General features: G+C 45.1%; 2 protein-coding genes across 6 annotated transcripts in view; one reads left to right on the top strand and one right to left on the bottom strand.

The window, feature by feature from the left end:
* The window catches only part of rhof (ras homolog family member F), a 6,995-nt gene extending 2,411 nt beyond the window's left edge, over positions 1-4,584 (bottom strand). Inside the window, exons 1-3 of one of the 3 annotated variants that reach the window (XM_019361108.2) lie at positions 4,310-4,584; positions 3,907-3,953; positions 282-369 (exon numbers count right to left, since the gene is read on the bottom strand). In XM_019361108.2, coding sequence (XP_019216653.1) covers positions 282-369; positions 3,907-3,953; positions 4,310-4,322 — 148 coding nt within the window. In that variant the 5' untranslated portion in view covers positions 4,323-4,584. The other 2 variants (XM_019361107.2, XM_003453847.5) reach the window with 2 other exon arrangements.
* setd1ba (SET domain containing 1B, histone lysine methyltransferase a) lies at positions 4,570-19,980 on the top strand. 3 transcript variants are annotated; one of them, XM_005470278.4, is made up of 19 exons: positions 5,897-6,846; positions 7,105-7,256; positions 7,518-7,616; positions 7,907-8,177; positions 9,015-9,136; positions 9,524-10,612; positions 12,205-12,924; positions 13,519-13,692; positions 13,779-13,872; positions 13,964-14,172; positions 14,276-14,357; positions 14,453-14,803; positions 14,938-15,069; positions 15,685-16,224; positions 16,486-16,652; positions 16,738-16,863; positions 16,980-17,099; positions 17,406-17,543; positions 17,655-19,980. In XM_005470278.4, the coding sequence occupies exons 1-19, from the start codon at positions 6,786-6,788 to the stop codon at positions 17,826-17,828; spliced, it is 4,821 nt and encodes a 1,606-aa protein (XP_005470335.1). In that variant the 5' UTR covers positions 5,897-6,785; the 3' UTR covers positions 17,829-19,980. The 3 variants fall into 3 exon arrangements, with proteins under 3 accessions (XP_005470333.1, XP_005470335.1, XP_005470332.1); XM_005470276.4 differs by lacking the exon at positions 5,897-6,846 and adding an exon at positions 4,570-4,667 and having other exon boundaries at positions 14,938-16,224; XM_005470275.4 differs by having other exon boundaries at positions 14,938-16,224.

Raw genomic sequence — 19,980 nt, 5'->3', positions numbered from 1 at the left:
TTTCTCAGAGCACGAAGATAACAACTGAATTCACAAGATGGGAGTGTGGTTGAACTTTAATATCTTAAAAAACAGAAAAATAAAAGGGTGTTTCTCTTCCTCTCGCTTGATAATCACATTAGATTAGATACAATACTTCTGTTTTATTCCACCCAGAGGACAAATAATGTGGCCACTGAGCTAAAAAATAAACCCTGATGTCTTCTCATACAATGTGGAATTTAAGTGAAGAAAAGAATCCTGAATCACAGAGATGATCGTTGATGTTTTTTTGGTCTTACCGGCTGTGTCATACAGGTTGAGCTTTATCTCTTTTCCTCCGAGAGTGATAGTCGTGGTGTATTTTTCGAACACTGAAGGTGCATACTTCTGTTTTTGACACACACAAAAAAAAGATTTTCAACTTTAAGAGACAGCGTCATGTTTATATATCCCTTCATTTATACCGATTTGAAGTGTTTCAGAGGTGTGCCCCGTTAATCTTTGGAAAGGCAGCTTACAGTGCTGGGTGTGACAGGTTACAGTCACACATCAGAACTTTGTTAATAAATTCAGAAAGCTGTAATGAGTGAAAAGTGACACGGGAGCTCTTCTTACCTCTGGAAAATCACCTTTGGCATAAACCATCAGAAGAGATGTTTTCCCGCAGCCTCCATCTCCCACAATTACAATTTTAAGTTCATCTCCCTTTTTCTTGGTGCCGTTCCCGGCACCGTTTTGTGTCATCTCGCCTCCAAAGTGTCACGCAGGTGCTCCCTCCAGATTTAACTTAAATACATGACACAGCCTAGCGAGTCTATTTTTTGAAGGGTTGAGATGATTTACAGGGAGTGTCAGGCAGAGTGAGGAACAGCCAAGCCTCATGTTTTACCAGGTAGCTCACTCTGCTCACCACTTCCTGTTCCTGTCACACTGTCTGCCTCCAATTGACCCCCCACTTCTCTCCTCTCCTATTATGAGCCTGTTCACTGAAAGCATGCCGCTCTCTCGCTAAATTACACATGTGAAGCGACTGAGTCTGGCTGCTCCTACTTCCTCTACCGCAATGTGTTTGCGTATTTCATTTTCTGGGTGGGTACTCAGTCTGAAGCACTACCCCCACTGACCGCGTGGCGTGTGTGTGTGTGTGCGAGGGATAACACTGAGAAATGCTCACTTTTCACGCTGATCCTACTGATGCAGGATCAGCAGGTTTTTGTTGACGCTGACAGCTGTCACTACAGAGGTTTCTAGACTCCTGCCTGTGGAGGTGTGAAGCATTGTCTTGGTGAGACTGAGTGGGTCACTGGGTGCACCCATCTAAATGTGAGCTTTTTCCAGGTAAAAAGCCTGTTTTGGTTATCTTTTCCACTTTCAGGCTCAAAAGATATATCAGTTGGAACCTTAAGGAAGCATGCAAGCAGCTTCCAGGTAGAATATTTAATATATCTGAGGAGAAAACAGAGCAACTGAGAACCAGCGCTTCCAGATTAGACAAAAATAACTGTATATTACTTTAAAATTAAAGTGTTTTCTGTACCATGTGATCGTTTTGAGTCCTCAGCAGGATGTGAGTAATGCTTCTCTGCTGTGACATCACAGATGGTACCATCAGGACAAACTATTTTCTCTCTTCCCAGGGTGCAGTTTATGGATGTGGGGTTTTTTGGTCTTTTTTTACAATGTGATGAATCTTTTCAAGGGCGTGAGGATTTTTTTAAAGTTTATTTTTGTATTTTTCAGTGTTTTGGGTGTATTATCTTGTCACAGGGGTGAGTGTTACAAACTAGAGCTAAACACTGATGTGGCTAGATATTAAAAGACACACACAGCAGAAAGTGTGAGAAAGCAGGTTTGGGAACGTGTTTCATTGGCAGTGTAGATGACTGGTTATCAGTGACTGTGGGTGTCGGGAGAGAGCAGATCACAGGGAACAACCGTATATGATCACAAAACGCCAAACACTGCATTTCCCCTGCCATAAAGGCACTTCAACATGCTGATGTAGACTAAAAAGTCAAATTAAACCCACGGGTGTTTAATGATATGGTTAGCTGGATCATGGAAGTGCTGAAAATGTGAGCAACCTGTCCCTTTAAGAGAAAAAGCTGACACCCTTCCTCCATTTCAAAAATGTAATTCTTAAAACGTGAATAAATTGGCACAAAATAAACGTGTTTCTACTCAAAATTCCTCCAGTAATCTCACCCCACAGCATGTGAAACATCCCGTATATTGTGTCATCACAGCTAAGACACAGTTTTAAGGATGGGCCCAAAAATTCAACAAAGTCTCCTTTTAGTTTCCATAACAAGAAAACAATAAAATTAATGCATAGTCTATTTATTTCATCATCTCACAAACACACACGCACACACACAGACAGACAAGAGGCAATAAAACTTGCAATGAGAGTATGTTACAGATCATTATGTGGAATAGTACAGCAATACACTACACATGCAAATATTTAAGAGCTAAGAAGAAGAAATCTGGCTTGGTTGGTTTTTTTTGGTTGTTTTTTTTTACAGTACCAAGCAATCTCTGCAGGGGGACGAGGGGAAAAAATCCTTGAAAAAGCCAACTGTGCCCATAAATAATGAAAAACACGACTCCGAGGAATGCTTGATTTGATTCAGTCCGTCAGGATTTAAAGCTGAAAGTACAAAAGCCATAAAAAAAATAGACACAGCACTGTACCTGTCAGTTTGGTACAGTATTTAGCGCAATAAATTTTAAAAGAAATATGTTGAATAAGTAATTTTTTTTAAAAGTGCTTGATTGACTTACAAGGTGTAACTGGCAGTATAACATATGGCTTAAAAGGATATTAAATTGTTCTTACATATCCACACGCATACAGCCCATTTTCATCAGTTAATAAACAAAGAACAATTGTTAAAATATTATCACTCCGAAGAGAAAGAGACAGCTGTCCTGCAGGGGAAAAAGGCCAGTCCTCTCTGTGTGGAATATTCCAGACTGTCAGCGGCAGCGCTGAACGGGCACAACCCACTCGGGAAGCTTTTTTTTTTTTTTTTTTTTTTTTTTTAAACAAAAGAAAAAAGAAAAAACAAAAGGCCTATAAGTAACCCAATTGGTGTGGATTTCATCGCAAATCCATCTCCAAAGTAATGTCACATTTTCACTTTTTTGTTGTTTGTTTTAAACGCATCCATAAAACCCTCTACATAGCTGTAACCGTGGGCTGGCTGTGAGCAAGGAGAAGCTTAACATAGAGAGAGAGAGAGGGGGGAAGGGTATTGAAGCCCTGTGACCTGAATGCGCGCACCCGGCAGCTTAGAGCCGGCAGTTGATAACAAGAAAAACAGGCCTCTGACACGCACACTGACACAGACAGTGAAAGACTGCACCATTTAACTAAAGAGGTGTATCTAGAGACCCTCCCGCGCCCCATCCATTTTACGTACGTGAATAAAGACCCTCCCCTTCTGTATATTTAACTCCTTCACCGAAAAAAAGAGGTTCATATCTTGTTTGTCTAATCTGGTAAAGCAGCCGTTGATCCGCTGGACTTTGAAGCGAGAGCTCACGCGCACGCTGCGTGCTATTTTCGCCTAGATACCAAACAACAGAGCTGCCGCTGCAGTGGATTCTTCGTGACCTTATATGGCAACGGTGTGTAGGAGGGGGGGAGGGGGTTCCAACGAATGCGCTCGAGCTCTCGGCGCGAGTCAGCCTAGCAACCGACCGCCTGACTACGCCGGTTTTATGAAAGTTTCCTTCCTCACACGCAGTTGTCGTCTTTTTCTTCTCTTTTTATATTCGTGTAAAAACAGCCACCAATTTGGATTAAATAAATAAAAAATAATCACCCCCCAGTGGCGCTTCGTGTGGTTACTTCCTGCTGAAATTACCCTCGGATTAAAAAAAAAAGGAAAAAAGAGCCGCTCTCTTGAGCCTCACCCAGTTATGGCGCAGCAGCTTTTTCACGGCACAGTGCTCTCCTTTGTCTGTAAAGAAGCCATTTTGAGACAGAGAACAGCAGAGAAAACCACTGAACAAGTGTTGCCTACATACCACTAAAAAGGTCTCTGTTTGGAGAGGGGGAAGCAGTTTAAAAAACACAAGATTTCTTCCCATAAGATTCTTTTTTTGTGGCTCGTTTAAGACTTGGATTACATGTTTTGAATACTGCCTGTAAGTTTGCAATATCATTAAAAATGTGGGTTACAATTACTCCTTTTTCCCTTTTTTAACAATTACGCTGAAGTCATTTTGTATCAACTATTTCTTTGATGTGTGCTCTCTTATTAATGTAGACATATAAAGCTGGCAAATTGAGTGAAATAGCTCAAAAATCCATTACCTGTCCAAAACATTATCCTTGCAGTTTTAAGTGAAGTGTAGATCAGCTAGAAATGTCGAAAAAAAAGCAAGAGAGGCTATTATCGACTGCAATCCTGTCTTCAGGGAGAGAGAAGAGATGGTTTTGCATATTGCCCACACAGATGATGCTTGAAGATGCATATTCGCTGGCTGAGAGAGGCAAAGCTACCACTGATCAAAAAAAAAAGTTCTCAAAAGAGCTCTCTTTTCGTGCTAATGGATTCCTTCCTTTTCAGGAGACGCATTCCCACCCCTTATTAATGCCATTATTAGAGGATCCGAAGATGGAGCTGAAAACATTCCTCCTGCCCCTGCGTTTAGGCCTGTTAACTGCTGAGGTAAATATTTTCACCCTGAAAGTTTTCCCTCCATCTCTTTAATCTGAGGTTGTGTTTTTAAAAGAAAAAAAAATCGCTGTAGAAGCTGTTAAAAAAATAAATAATTAAAAATGGTGGTGGTGAAGGGGGACTTCCTAAGTGGGCTTCTTTCTAAATTTAAATTATGCCCTTGAAGCAAGGTCAAGTCGACAATTGCACATTTGGCTCTTTCTTAGGTGGACAGCACAAACCTAGTCGATTCAAGCTGTCTCCACAGTTGCAGTACAGGGCACAACAGGAGACACCAGGGTGTTTAAAGCGTTGCTGTTGTGAGAGGAAAAGTGGGAGAAGTTGTTAATCAGAGCAAATGGATTATCAGTCAACAAACTATTTAACAAGTGGCCATTAGGTCTCCGTGGCCTGCTCCTCAGTCATCTGAGGAGCACTGATGCTACAAACCCTGCACCTCTAGCAGTGTATGTTTTAATGTCAGCATGCCAGTGGACATATTTTTTTTTTAAACAAAGCTGCAGCATTTTTATGTGATCACATAGCTCAAGTAGACAAAAGTGACAGACATACTTTTAATAACAGTAACTGCATGCCTCACATTTTACATTAATTAGTTAAATTTAAAAATAAATTATGATAAAAGACTTGAACTTACTCATTGCAACTCATATCCTACAAGGCCATAAGTGCAATGCCAGCAAGCTGCCATTGCACATTTTGTCACTTTGTGTTTTTTTTCCCCCACCCCAACCTCTATCATTTTAAACATCTCCAAAAGCATAAAGCTGTTTATTCACAACACTTTTGGTTTCTTTTCACTTAAGAAATATAAATACTGGTATATGGGTGTGCCATGACCTAGTTAAGACAAAGATGGATTCCAAGGCAGAGGAAAAAAGGCTCAAAATGTCACGGGGTAATTGCATCCAGCACATTCTCTTCCTTCTTCTCAATCCTTTAAAAGGAGCAATCATAGTTTTATCATAGTCCGTGAGAGATGAGGAAATCAAATGTAAGATCCCTTTGGAACAAAGGAAACCCATATAGGCCATTGAGTCCTGTTTAAGGAAAATGGCTGCCGAGAGCGCTCAGCCCCCTCTCTCTGCTCTCTGTTGAAGGACTCCTGAGCCGTGCCTCTAATAGCAGACGGCTCCTCTGCTGCTGCGCTCTGATTGGCTCGTCGAGCTACCGCTGTTAACCAGCCAATTGCCCGAGCACTGCAAACAGCACCAGGCAATGTCAAACAAAACCCAGCTTGTCCGATAGAAACGCACCTCCACTGAATTAATTCACAAACTAAGAGAAGCACAGTCAGGTTTATTATTATATAAATAAAAGCGCCACCGTTTTTTTTAAAATGCTAGCATAACATTAATAATTTTTTTAAAAAAAGAGGACAAATGGGGAACATACGCGACGGTTTGGCACTAGTTTGTTGCTGTAACCGCCGCGTTCCAACGGTTATATAGCCGGGTAGCGAAATCGCGCTGCCAGCCAAGCGAGTGTTCGTATTAAAATTCCAATTCCCGTGTTTGACATTTTTATATTAGCCGCCATCACCAGTCGCCGTAATGACTCTTTTACCCTAAAATATCAACCGACATGTCCTGAATTTACAAACGGCCGCAATACCGCACAGAAAAGCTCGCCACCAAAGCAGTTTTATTAGCCCTTTAGTGGCAGTTAAGAAGATATTACCCCCTGTGTCTGCCTTGTGTTTGCCAGTTAGGTAAATACAGCCGGTAGATTCAACACTATATGTCGTTTAGAGGATTTTTGAGACACTAAACTATCGCCAGACCTCATTCAGTCGCGGATATAAATGGGAGCGTTTCTTTGTGGCCCGCCTAAAAACACTTTTATTTTATTGTAAGGCTAATGCAGCGTTAAATAAGCTGCGGCCATGGAGGCAAGTTTGTAACGAAAGTGCCGTTGGAGGTGGGCAAGCCTAGCGGTGTATTGTGGGAGAGACAAGCAGCTACAGACCAGAGGCACACAATATGTGTTGGCTCTCGCCGAAAAGGAGGCAGTATTCTTTAAGCTAAATCATGTAATGTAAGCGGCGAAAGGAAAGCGATTTCGTCTTTTCATCAATTAAAAAGAAAACAACACTCGATCGGACGAACCATGTCCAAGCCAGGGGAGAGGAACAGATTGAACGAAGACCATGGCAGAAAGCAGAGTTCAAGTAAGCTTGTTCTTTTTTCCTCTTTCTCCAGCCCTCCTAATGCCTGTTTTCCCTAAGTGGGATATACGCTAGATCCCATTTTTCGCTCTCGCTTGGGGTTACCCCCGCCACCGAAGTCATGCATCTGTAACGTTTGGCTGTTTTAAAGTGTTGGAGGAGGTGGAAAGGGGGGAGGTTTTGCTGGTAGGAGAACCGTGCTTAGCGCTTGGCTCCCGATAACGTTAGCTCTCCTCTCCTTGTCGCTGCCTGTCGTTTCAGGTTTGGCGAACGGCATGGACAGTCATCCCGTCTGCGGCTCGGCGGAGAAGCGGAGTCACCACTGGAGAAGTTACAAGTTGATAATCGACCCGGCGCTAAAGAAGGGATCTCACAAGCTGTATCGCTACGATGGACAGACTTTCAGCATGCCCGTAAGTGCCGCATTTGACGCGGCGGAGCGGCTACAATAGTAACCGAGTAGCCGACCTCCATGATAGGTTACAATGTGGCTGTGCTGGCCGTGGGTCGGTCACGGGCACGTTCAGCATCTTGAACACGGTGCCCGGAGGTGTTCGTGTTGATTCACCGACGCAGGACAACTTTGCAACAAGTTAGTAGCGTGTGGAGCTGTGAATGGGATGGATAACGGCATTGTGTGTGTGTGTGTGTCTCTCCCCCCTCTTCTCCCACAGAACCCCGGGATACCACCGGTGGACATCGTCAGAGACCCCAGGATCGGTCGTCTGTGGACTAAGTACAAAGAGACGGATCTGCCGGTGCCAAAATTTAAGGTATCCACTCTGGCTTGAAGATCGATGCCACACTTTTCCTTGCGGATACGGGGTGCTGTCAAAAGTTGCAGACACACCCCCCTCTCACTCATCTCCGGGATGCGAAGTGAAAATGTGCCTGTCGGGGACCAAAATAATACGCTCTGCTCTGATGCTTGCCTGCATTTACGGACTCGACCGAGTGCATCAACGCGATCTTTGAAACTTCTCCTAGCAGTTGTTATCTCAGCTGTCAGAAATGACCCTCCACACACGCGGTGCAACATTAACTCCTGTCATTCTTCTTCCAGATCGATGAGTGTTACATCGGCCCCGTGCCTCCAAAGGAGGTGACTTTCGCCAGGCTCAACGACAACATCAAGGAAACATTTCTTACCGAGATGTGCAAAAAATTCGGAGAAATCGAGGAGGTCGAGATCCTGTACAATCCGAAGAACAAGAAGCACCTGGGAATAGCCAAAGTTGTTTTCGAGAGTGTGAAAGCCGCCAAAGTGGCCGTGCAGTCGCTTCACAACACGTCTGTTATGGGAAACATCATCCACGTGGAGCTGGACCCGAAAGGTAAACAAGAGCTTGAGCTTGCTTTAAAAAAAGGAAAAAAAAAAATCAGAATCATATGTGTTATAAGAATCGGGAGCACAAAAATATGACAAGTTAAGTGTTTCCTTTAGGGTGACAGCGTTCACGTGTGCACATTTACGTGCGTTGCCTGGTTACGTGGATAATTGAATTCATTCATTGAATATAAGCCTGCTCCCACAAGCCCAGAGCTGACGGTGCTGTGCACTCCCACTGTGCATAATTTCAGACCTGCAAACAAACACAAGCCAATCTGTCCGAGTCCTCTGTATTTTAAATAGTTTGCATTTAACTTAAAACTAAGAAAAGAAGTTAGTTTTTCAGTTGTTAACACTGTTTGAATTCCATGTCCATGCATGTTCTGTCTTGTTATGTTTTTTACTGATGCAAAACAGCAACTTGAATGCATCTAAAGATACCACTTTAGCAGTTTTGCTTATTATTTAATGATGTAAATATTGGCAAATATTTTGACTCAGAGCTTGCACTGTTTTCATTGTCCGTAGTAATGTCTATATCTTAAAGTATTACCCCAAATTGATGCATTTTTTCCCTAAGTGTGATTGATGTCCTTTTAAGAAGTGCAGTTAGGGTTTGCTTTTTTTAACAATATGCTAAAGGCATGCATGCTTTTTTTAAAATTAAAATATGCTGATCAGTGGTATTTATCCCAGAACATAATGACATGTCGCTGCTTTAAAATATTTAGTTTGGAGTTCAGCTACTGGAGAATAATCACTGTCACTTAAATGATGCCCGATGAGGTCTGTTGGCTTTGTAAACCTGGCATCAGACCCAGACATGTTTACTGTTCTGCAGGTGAGAATCGCCTGAGGTACTTCCAGCTCCTGATGAATGGCAGCTACACTCCACGGACGCTGCCTGTTGGTGGAGAGGAGGCCAGAGAAGTTTCCCCTCGAAGCCTGGCAGAAGCCTTACTGGTAAAAAAACAAAAAGAAATAAAGCTTAGGTTGTGCAGTTTAGAGTTAAATAGTAATTCAGTAGTAGTTTTGTGCTCATTTGTTGAAGGTCAGTTTGGAGGAACTGTTGCACACTCTTGTGTAGATGCTTTATTGTGCTTTGTAGAAATGGTTCAAGATACACCTGAGCAGGAGCTCAACTTAAAGTCAGTCAAACCTGTGGCTTTGTGTCTTGAGATGTCCTCACACTGCTGAGCTACCAGCTTGCTATTTTGATTTTAAAAAATCTTAGTTGCTTCAGTTCTTTGAGAAACTGATTTAAAGAATCTTCTTGAACCTAAAGATTTTCTCGACAAAATGCCCAAATTAGAATTTGCCTCTAACAATTTCATATTTGTGTCCTCTAAGGCTTGCGAGCCCATCCGCAGGTTATCAGAGAGCGGCGTGTCTGCTGGGGGAGGAACATTGCCACCCAGCAGTTCCTCCACCCCCCTGACCTTGGAGACCGGCTACTCCAGCCTAAGGCAGGATACGCCACAATCCCAGGGAACCCCTCATACCCCTCGCCAGGCTGGTACGCCCTTCTCTCAGGACTCTAGTTATTCCAGTCGGCAGTCCACGCCTGCCTACCAATCCAGCCGTCCTGAGAGCTCCGGAGGTTACAAATCTCGCCGACACGAGAGTAAATTTCAGGATGCGTACAACCGGAGACCGGAGAGGCCTCAGTATCGCAGCAACATGTATCGAAGTACGCCTGAGCAGCCTCCTTTCAAACAGCACCAGCTCACACCACCTGAACCTCCACCTTCCACCACTTCTTTCAACTACACAGCGCCTCCCCCCGCTACACCGAACTTCAAGTCTGCTTTCTCACCCTACCAGCCCCCTTTGCCCCCTGCGTTCCCTCCAGCAGAACCAGCTTTCCATCACCCAGCCCAAAGGGAGGGTGAATACCTCCGACCGCCAGAGCCGCCTCTGACGGCTGCTGTTGACTTTTTGCCCGCCAAGGAGCGACCACAGACTCCTCCGATCCCAGAGCCTCCGCCACCAGAGCCCGCTCCTCATCCAACCACCCCTCCTCCTCAAACGCCAGAGCACTGCCCTTCACCCGGTTCCCCCATTCTGGATCCAGAGCGGAACAGCCTGGATTCTCGCATTGAGATGCTGCTCAAGGAGAAAAGGACAAAACTGCTGCCGTTCCTGGACGAGCGGGACTCGGACAACGAGGTGCGAATGGAGGGAAGTCCGATTTCCTCCTCGTCCTCGCAGCTATCCCCAATCCCCCCTTACACAGGCGGCTCTCAAGGTGGTCAGCAAAATTCCCGTCCCTCCAGCACAGGTTTGGAGGACATCAGCCCCACGCCACTGCCGGACTCGGAAGATGAAGAGCCAATTCCCGGGACTGCCTCACTGATCAAGAGAATCAGCTCTCCTGTCCACGAGAAAGAGAAAGAAGGATCTTTTGGAGGCCACTCTCCCGCTGAAAAAATGGACACGGTAAAGCAAATATTTGTTTTTTTAATACCCTGATATTTGTGTCCAAATAGCGCCATATTTACCCGCATGCTTGTCACATTTGACAAGAAACAGCGCACAGGTGTGTGCAGATGCTGCTTCAATTACCTCTCATTAATGGCACTGATTAAGTTGATGGAAGCGCGGTGCTGATGTTTACGCGCAGCTGTGAATGACAGTTACACAGAGGACACAGGAAGTCGGGTCTAGTTTCAGTGTGCGGCGGTAGTAGTAAACCTTCCCTTTTGTTTCATTCTTTTTGTTCTGCTTTGTAAAGGAAATTCCGGTTTCACAGCAAACCATGCTTTAAAAAGAAAATAGGGGCCATACCAAAAAGGTGTTTGCTCCTCCAGTTTACCACTGGCACTTTTATTTATTTATTTTTCTGCAAATGAAAAATTAAGAGTAAAGCACCTGTAACCTTCTGATGAAGCGTGTTTGTTTGCCTCATGTGCGCACAAGCACTCCTTGTAAGGCGCAGGTAAAAGAGTTGCAGTAAGTTATGAATGAAAAGCTTTCGGTGCAGCCTTACAAGTGCCTTCGCATTCATGGGAAGACAAACCACCTCTCTTTGTTTTAAAGTCGCAGTAGCACCGTCTGGCCTGTCAGGTTGCGTTTCTACACAGCGTGCTGCAAGGAAGAATAACAGCCTCTCTGCTGTTGGGGAATTGAACACTCTTGTTTCCTCTTTCTAACACTCGCCGCACACGCTCACATGGACGAAAAGCACGGTTTGGCTGTTGGCCCCATTCAGCACGCCACATTTCCTGGTTTAGCTGAGCCTGGCAGTCAGGATTGGCCGAGGCGTCTCTGTTCTCATATTTCAAGTTATCACAAAGCAAACAGTACAAACAGGTCATTTGGGTAACAACGCCACTCCCATGCTGAGCTTTCCCTGCTCGGTTTCATTTCTGCAGCAGCTGAGACTAAGACTTACGAAATAAAACAGAACAGATGAGAGTTCAGTGCTCAGATGTTTTTCAGAGTATTGCATTCGTGTTTTGCACTGCGGTGCTTTTAGTTTGGTGCCTAAGCAAACATCTCGGTTTGGTAACACGCTGACCGAAGACTCGGGTCAGCTGTGTTTGACTGTGACTGAACTTTGAACTCAGACCAGGTGTAGAATCATTTAGTGCTCTTATTTTGAAGGTGCCGTGAGTCCAAAATAATATTTGGTACAGTCTGAAGTTTTCCTGTAGCACATCCATGAGGGCAATAAAAGAGAGTTGGCACCGAATGCCTACTGAGATTTGTTGGTTTTCCTTTTTTAAATGTTGACAAATGTAACATTGCAGAACCAGTGTTTTTTTTGTTTTGTTTTGTTTGTTTGTTTTTTGGTGTATCCCGAGAAATAATTCCTTTACTATCATTATGTTTCATTCAAACATCTCAAACATTTTCACACAATGCCTAGCACTATTTATATTAAAGGGGCCGCCACATTTCTTAACTCGAGGTATACTCGTTTTGACCTCATTTTAAGGTCTTCATAAGAAAATAACATTTAGTCAGGTGTCAGGTGAAAAAGGGCAGGTGATTGCACAGTCCTGACAGGCTGTCCTGTCTCCACACAGGGTCAACAGTCATCGGGAGAGGATATGGAAATCTCAGACGATGAGATGCCCGGGACTCCGATCACAAGCGGAGAGTGTGGCAAAGGCATCGTCGTGAACTCTGCCGTGTCCCCGATGCAGACCATGGCCATGCATCCTTCCAGCTACCACCCCCTGTCCCACCAAGCCGGCTTTGCCATCCCACATCACCCCCTGGCCCCTCACCTGGCCGCCCATACCGGAGTGCCTCACCCCATGCTGCCGCCCATGGGTCCCTACCCTCCAATGCCGGTGGTGCCTATGGATCTGATGAGCTGCTTCCGGTGGGAGCAGTGGAGCACGATTCCGATGTCCTTCCAGATGCAGCAGCAGATGCTGAGTCGCATGGCTCAGACCAGAGGGCCCTATCCCTATCCACATTTTATGGACAATGGCGCTTCCGGACCTTTCGGGGGACCCTATGCACCTCTTTCCATGGGTGCTACACCTGCAGGCAGCACAGGGGCACCTGGACAACAATGGCAGCATCCCAGTTTACCAAAGTTCAACCCTACCGTTCCTCCTCCTGGATATGAGACTAAAAAAGAAGATCCCCACAAGGCCACTGTTGATGGCGTGCTCTTGGTCATTGTCAAAGAGCTGAAGGCCATCATGAAGCGGGACCTGAACCGCAAAATGGTGGAGGTTGTGGCTTTTAGGGCCTTCGATGAGTGGTGGGATAAGAAGGAACGTTCTGCTAAGGTAAGCTATCACGAGCTCCAGCGGGAAAATCCGCATGTACTGACTGCTTATTGTACTAATTTTGAATTACGATCAGTTAAATAGTGAAACAAAATTAGATCCATAGGATATGAATTAATTATACGTACCAGAGGCCACAGACTGCAGTGACATTAATGTTGGATCATGTGATGCGTTTTGCAGATTATTAAGGAGAGTAATGAAAAGGCAGCTCTGCACATTTGCAGCTGATTTTCCTGTTTGTGGTCCAGCGTGCTTACGCAGCGAGGAGATTTGCATTAATACGAGATATTATTTTGACAAGTATCATAATGAATTCATCTGATGTGGTAATGCATTGTTAGGAATGCAGGAACAGTTGAAGAGGTCAGGCGTTTCATCTTGTAAATTAATTAATTAATTTTTTGTTTAAAATCACTTAATTCATTTGCATTTTTGTGCCCGTTGATTGGATAAAACAAACAATCAGAGGATGAACAAGTAATTTAAAATCCCTTTTCATTGATCACTGAGGAAATCTGACTGAGCTACTTTTTGCTGTTCATGGTAATGAGAAAAACAGGGTTTCATTTAGTTGACATCTGTCTTTCCAAGGCGTCTTTGACTCCAGTAAAAGGCACAGAAGGGAAAGAAGAAGAGAGACCTAAACCCAAAGAGACGATTGGTTCAAGTCTCCTTGAGAACTGGAACAAGGGTGAGGGGCTGGGCTACGAGGGAATGGGCCTGGGAATCGGGTTGCGAGGGGCCATCCGCTTACCCTCCTTCAAGGTATTAAGATTTCTACATTTTTTACTGAACTGTAGAAGGAAGCATCATCTGCACCAGGTGTTTAAAACGGTGCATGTTGTGCTCAGGTCAAACGGAAGGACCCTCCTGAGGCTGCAGCTGCAGGCGACAACAAACGAGCCCGACCCTCCACGCCTGTGGACGACGAACTGGAGGACGAAGGTAACCCTCCACCGTTTACACTCTCACTCGGTTCTCCATGCGTGCAGTTCTCTTTCAAAAGCCGATTTATCTTTTGGTAATTTTCTGTCAGACCGGGAACGAGACCAAGCTGAGCTCCCCTCAGATGATTCCAAACTAGATGGCGACGGCACGTCGGCAAAGAGACGCCACTCTCGACCGCTTGAGCTGGACAGTGAGGGAGAGGAGGAGGTGGACACCTCAGGGAAGGAAGAGTCGCTGTCTGACAGGGAGGAAGAGCCTGGTAAAATGGAGGTTGCGGAGAGGCTGTCGCTGGGCAAAGTAAGTCGCCACCAAAATGAAAGGGGGAAAAAAAAAAAGCAGCGAGTGGCATGTACAGAAAGTTTGTGTGTATCATAAACATTTTTTTTCCGATCTCTCCCAGGAGAGTGGTGATGAGGAGGGCGAAGGTGAAGATGAGAGAGACTCATCCAGTGAAAGCTCCTCATCAGATTCGTCTGATGATGGTACTTCAGATATTTGACAGAAACAGCTGGTTGGCTTTATTTTTTTTAATACATTTCCAGTAGTTATTCATTTGTTTTTGCCTCTTTTCTTACAGAAGCTGAGAGTTCGTCTTCCTCCAAGGCCAGCTCAGACTCCTCGTCAGAAAGCTCCGACTCCTCTGACTACGAGTTAAGCTCGGAAGAGGAAGACGACGATGAGGAAGACAGGGAGGCAGCAGAAGATGCAGAGGTTGACTGCAAAGATGCTGCGACCTCCTCATCTTCTTCATCCTCTACATCTTCATCTTCTGAGGATGAGGAGGAGGGGGAAGAGGCAGAGGCTAAGCCTCCGAGCTCTCCTGCAGTACCAATCCCAGAGGTCAAGGAGGAGCACATACGCAGACCTCCCAGTCCTGAGGAGCCGTCAGCAGAGGACCTGAAGCCACCATCACCTCAACACATCCCTGGTAAATGTTTGCTCCCGTGTCTGTAGTCTAGCGTGCATCACTTCAACAAAAAGCATTTCTAATTTTTAAAATGATGCTGTCAGAGGTTAAATGAAAATTAGAAAAGGAAAAAAAACCTGTTTCTTGTCTTTCAGTCAAAGAGCGAGACATCAGTGACAGCCACATTCCTGCAGTGAAGTCTGAACATCAGGAGCATGTAGCAAACCTTCGACCACCCACACCCACAGGCGTCCTGTTTGACAGTGACCAGGAGACAAAAGCAAAAGGTAAAGCAGAGCCTGAAGATGTAGCCAGCACCCCTGGTCGTTTAGCCTCCTCCCAATTAGATTCAAGCACAGGTCTTCCCAAATCGGCCTCCGCATCTGTAATGCACCTCCCTCTCCCTCCTCACCCGGCAATAGAAGGCCGATCCCTTCTCCATCCGCCCCCAGGCCCCCTGCCCGACTTCCCTCAGCGGGCCCGGCTCCCAACAGATGAGGATATCCCCCGCACGCCCGGCAGGGACCTCATGGAGCGTGCCCGAAGTCTGGGTAAATCCCAGAGCACCGACACAGTGCCCAACACACCAGGCAGTGATGCTCCGCTCACGGGCAGCAGTCTGTTGCTTAGCTCCCCTCACATCCCTGGTAGTCCTTTCTCCTACCCTGCTCAGTCCCCTGTCCTTAGCGCTGGAGTGCCCCGTACTCCAGGAAGAGACTTAACATTCGCCCCCGTCTTCCCTGACCCTGCAGCAATTAATAGGAAAGTGTCCTTGGAGAGCTTGGATGATAGACCAGTTTTTAAGGAGCCGCACATCAGCGCTGTGCCAGGTCAGGTCCTGGCAGCTGGCACAGAGCACTCAGTCAGCATCCCTGAAGATCTACCTACTGGTCTCTCTCTAGATGTCCCTGTGCCGTCCGATGTCACGCCGTTGAAGAAGAAACCTGGACGACCCAAAAGCAAAAAGCTGCCAGCGGCCTCTGCGGCTGATGAGTCTTTGGAGCTCTCATCCGAGTCCATCCATCTGCCTGATGAAGCACATCTCGGAGCTCTCTCTGTACAGACGATCTCTGCACGGTCCCCCAAACGCTCAAGCCTGGACTTCCGGGAAGGAGAGGTGGATCCTCAGACCGTGTTACCTGATGAAGACAACTTCCTGACCTACAAAGACGAGGCACCCACAGTGGTCTCAAAACCGGCACGAAGGACACGGCGGCCCTGGGATGAGATCCTGCTGGGAAGCCTGTCTCCTGTCACCACGCCTCCGCGGCCATACTTCACCCGACGCTCTGATTTTGAGGAGATGACCATCCTGTATGACATCTGGAATGAAGGCATAGACGAGGAGGACATACGGCTTCTGCAGATCACCTACGACAAGATGCTCCAGCAGGACAACGGTAACGACTGGCTCAACGACACGCTCTGGGTCAACCATCCTCATATCCTTTACTGCTCAAAAGTCAATGATCAAGTCTCTAATTTACATCACAGAGAGAAACAACATAAAACAAGTTGTTATTAAAGGTTTTTTCTTTCTTTTTTTGTAAATCAAATTGTATTGCACTGTATTTCGAACAGCAGCACCCTCTGGTGGTGAAAAAGAGGAACGTGGCAAATTTTGAGTCAGGGTTCAAGGATATTTGTGGCTTTCTGGAATAATTTTAAAGGTGTTTTTAGTCCCTTCCTTGACTTCCCTGCACCTACTAACATCCCTGGAGTGAAGAAAAAGAGGCGAGATGATGGCATGAGGGATCACGCTACGGGCTGCGCGCGAAGCGAGGGATACTACAAGATCGACAAGAAGGACAAGATCAAGTACCTTCAGAGCACGCGGCTGCAGTCGGAGGAGCCGCCGGTTGACACACAGGTGGGCAGGACGTGTGGATTGTGATGGTGTGTGTAACAAAACCTTGCTGTGGGTGAACACGTTTAACTTCTCCCTGTCTCTGCAGGGCATGAGTATTCCTGCGCAGGTCCACGCCTCAACCAGAGCTGGCTCGGAGCGGCGTTCGGAGCAGCGGCGCTTGCTGTCCTCTTTTGCATGTGATAGCGACCTGCTCAAGTTCAACCAGCTGAAGGTAAATATTACGGAGGCGAACCAGTGCAGAGGTTGCCCTATTCTACAGGTTTTACCAGCAGACAGTTTAAAATGTTATCAAACTTCCTGTAACACCCCATCGTTTGTCTCTTGCAGTTCCGTAAGAAGAAGATCAGATTCTGCAAGTCGCACATCCACGATTGGGGTCTGTTCGCCATGGAGCCCATCGCTGCTGATGAAATGGTGATCGAATATGTGGGACAGAACATCAGACAGGTGAGAGGCAGACGGCTGGTTTGTGTAATGTGGGTTTTCTGCATGTATGTAAACAGTTTATTATGTTTTTAACCTACTTTTATGTGACTCAAGTGTATCTGATTAGGTGAAAGTATAGAAATAATGTAGTAACCTCAGGTTAGTCCAGGTAACTAACAATTTCGACTTCACAGAAGCCAGAGGTTTAGGTTGTTAAGCTCTTCACCAGTGGTTTTAAGGAGTGAAGCTGTTAATATGTTCACGGGGTGTCAGCAGATATCTGCAGTATTAACATAACATCTAATGATCGACGTTCTTGTCTGGCAGGTGATCGCGGACATGAGGGAGAAACGCTACGAAGAAGAGGGCATCGGCAGCAGCTACATGTTCCGTGTCGACCACGACACCATCATAGACGCCACCAAGTGTGGCAACTTTGCTCGTTTCATCAACCACAGCTGCAATGTAAGGCAACATCTGCATGGGGGAAAAGGTTTAGCAGCACGAATATAAAAAAGAAAACTTGTTCTTATGCTCTTCTTTCTTTTTTTTTCTCCCCTCTCCTCCCTCTTGCAGCCTAACTGTTATGCGAAGGTCATCACTGTGGAGTCTCAAAAGAAGATTGTGATTTACTCCAGGCAGCCAATCAACGTCAACGAGGAGATCACATACGACTACAAGTTCCCCATCGAGGATGAGAAGATCCCCTGTTTGTGTGGGGCAGAGAACTGTCGGGGAACGCTGAATTAACGTCAGAAAAAATGGTCTCCCCCAGCTTCTCTCTAAGCTCACCCCAAACTCGGTGCAGACTCTGGGTTTGAAATCTCGGATCAGGAGGAACGGAAGAAGGAAGGCTTCGTTTGGGAGCGAGGAGAAGAAAACCGGCAAGTCACCCGGACAGAGTTCAGCTACCTGTCCGGCCCTCTTCACATAATTAACTCTAGATTGTTTACGAATTATGGTGCTCTTAACATACAAATTAAAAAAAACAAAAAAGAAGAAGAAGAAGAAGAAAACTTCTAGTTTTTTATGTGCAAACACTTGACTTGCGGGTGCAGCGTTTCCTCCCCTCCTCTCAACATTGGACAGTATTTCAGCGTGGCTGCTTCCACACCTGGCTCGTACAAGTTTTACACTTTTTTTTCCTTCTTCCTTTTTTCTCATTTGTCTCATAAGCTTTACCCACACCACACGTGGTACATAGAAACAACACAGACTCACATGTTCAGCTGCTCACTAACACTGTTAAGACGCACAAGCCCACCAGGTAAACTCCACCCTCTTCCCCACTTGTGGGAGGAGAGGCGGATCGCAGACGGTGCCGTTTCCACGTGGGCGGTTTTCCTGGAGGTGAATCAAACTAATGAAACAAAAGGAAAAAAAAATATCAAGCTCCACAAATGGTTAATCAAACCTACCATTGCAAAATCTGGAATATCCAACCATCTCCTGCTCTCACCAGCCAGCGACGGATCATGCTGCTTCCTCTTAGTTTATGCAAAAAAAAAGCTAATTAAGATGTTCAAACTTTGTATTGATGATATTCCAGTGTTTTGTTTCGTTTAGGTTCTCTTCTTACTTCAAAGACACTATGTTTGTGTGTGAATGTGTTCGTTATCATGTCCTGATAGAGCGCGAGACTGTGAGTGCACTGCCCCCCCCCTCTTCCGTGGGCCGCAGCGTGGAAAAAGCCAACCAATCATGCAGAGCAAGAAAGACGAAAGCTTAATCAAGTCCTGTCTACTTCCAGAGCAAGTGAAGGTACAAGTTTTCAGCTTTGGAGAGAGTAGTTAGTTCTCATGTTAAGTGCCATATGAATGCGTTACTGTCTTTTTTTAACCCGAGGAATCCAGAGATGCGTTAACATGCATGTGCACAGAAATGCTTCCTGTTTTGGCTGATGGAGGATGGACAGTGTTTTGGCTTTTTTTTTTTTTTTCCTTTTTCTATCTGGGTTGACTGTCTCGTGTTTGTGTGCTCACAGATTTCTCTTCTCGTTATACTACCAGTGTTCAATGTTCCCCGCGAGGCAGAAGAGAGCCGATTCTTTCTTTATAAACTCATCGCAATGAAAAAGACAAACTTGTGAATGCACTCGGGGCTTGCACTTATGCTTCCGCCCCCCCCCGCCCCTTTTTCACCCACTCGGTCCTCCCGCTAAGACCAAGTCGAACATTTTGCTTTTCATTCAGTTAAATTGAAAATGGAGATTTTTTTTTCCCACCAGTGATGTTCATATTGTAAATGATGACTTGTACAGAAGATCTAATGCTTTTTTTATATACATCTTCACAACTTTTAAGATGCATCTTTCTCTCTCTCTCTTTGTTTTTCACAAAAGACTGAGTATTTAAAAAACAAAACAAAACAACGTATTTTCAGGGATCTGTAAAAGAAATCTGATGGTTTAAAAGGTTGTTTATTTAAAGAAAAACAAAAAAAGGTCCACTGTGTACAGGACGAGTCTCCACCTCCCTTTGGAAAGATTGTTTCTTGTAGAAACGTCTTCATTTTTTTGCCCATTTGCTTTGTAATCCTAATATGTGTAAATAGTGTAACTGTGAATACTATATAAATATAAATATATATATATATATAAATATATATATATTTTTGTTCCCTGGGATTTGCTACATAAACACGGCTCGGACATCTATCAGAATTGGATGAGCTGGTAGCAGGAAATTCAGCTTGTGTCAAGCTTTGGTTTTTTTTGGTTTTGTTTTTTTATTTTCTGTTGTAAATTCTATGAAAAGTTTGCGGTGTGGAGAAAAGAAAGGTGCAGAATCGGCATGAGAAGAGGACTGATGTGTCAGCCTGTTTCTCCTGTCTATTTATTATACAACAAATGTATGAAAAAAGAAAAAAATGGAAATAAAGCATTTTTGCATACATCCATAAA

The sequence above is a fragment of the Oreochromis niloticus genome, linkage group LG7 (genome assembly GCF_001858045.2).
Source record: "Oreochromis niloticus isolate F11D_XX linkage group LG7, O_niloticus_UMD_NMBU, whole genome shotgun sequence".
Taxonomy (NCBI): domain Eukaryota; kingdom Metazoa; phylum Chordata; class Actinopteri; order Cichliformes; family Cichlidae; genus Oreochromis; species Oreochromis niloticus.
This window is presented reverse-complemented; position numbering and strand designations above follow the sequence as displayed.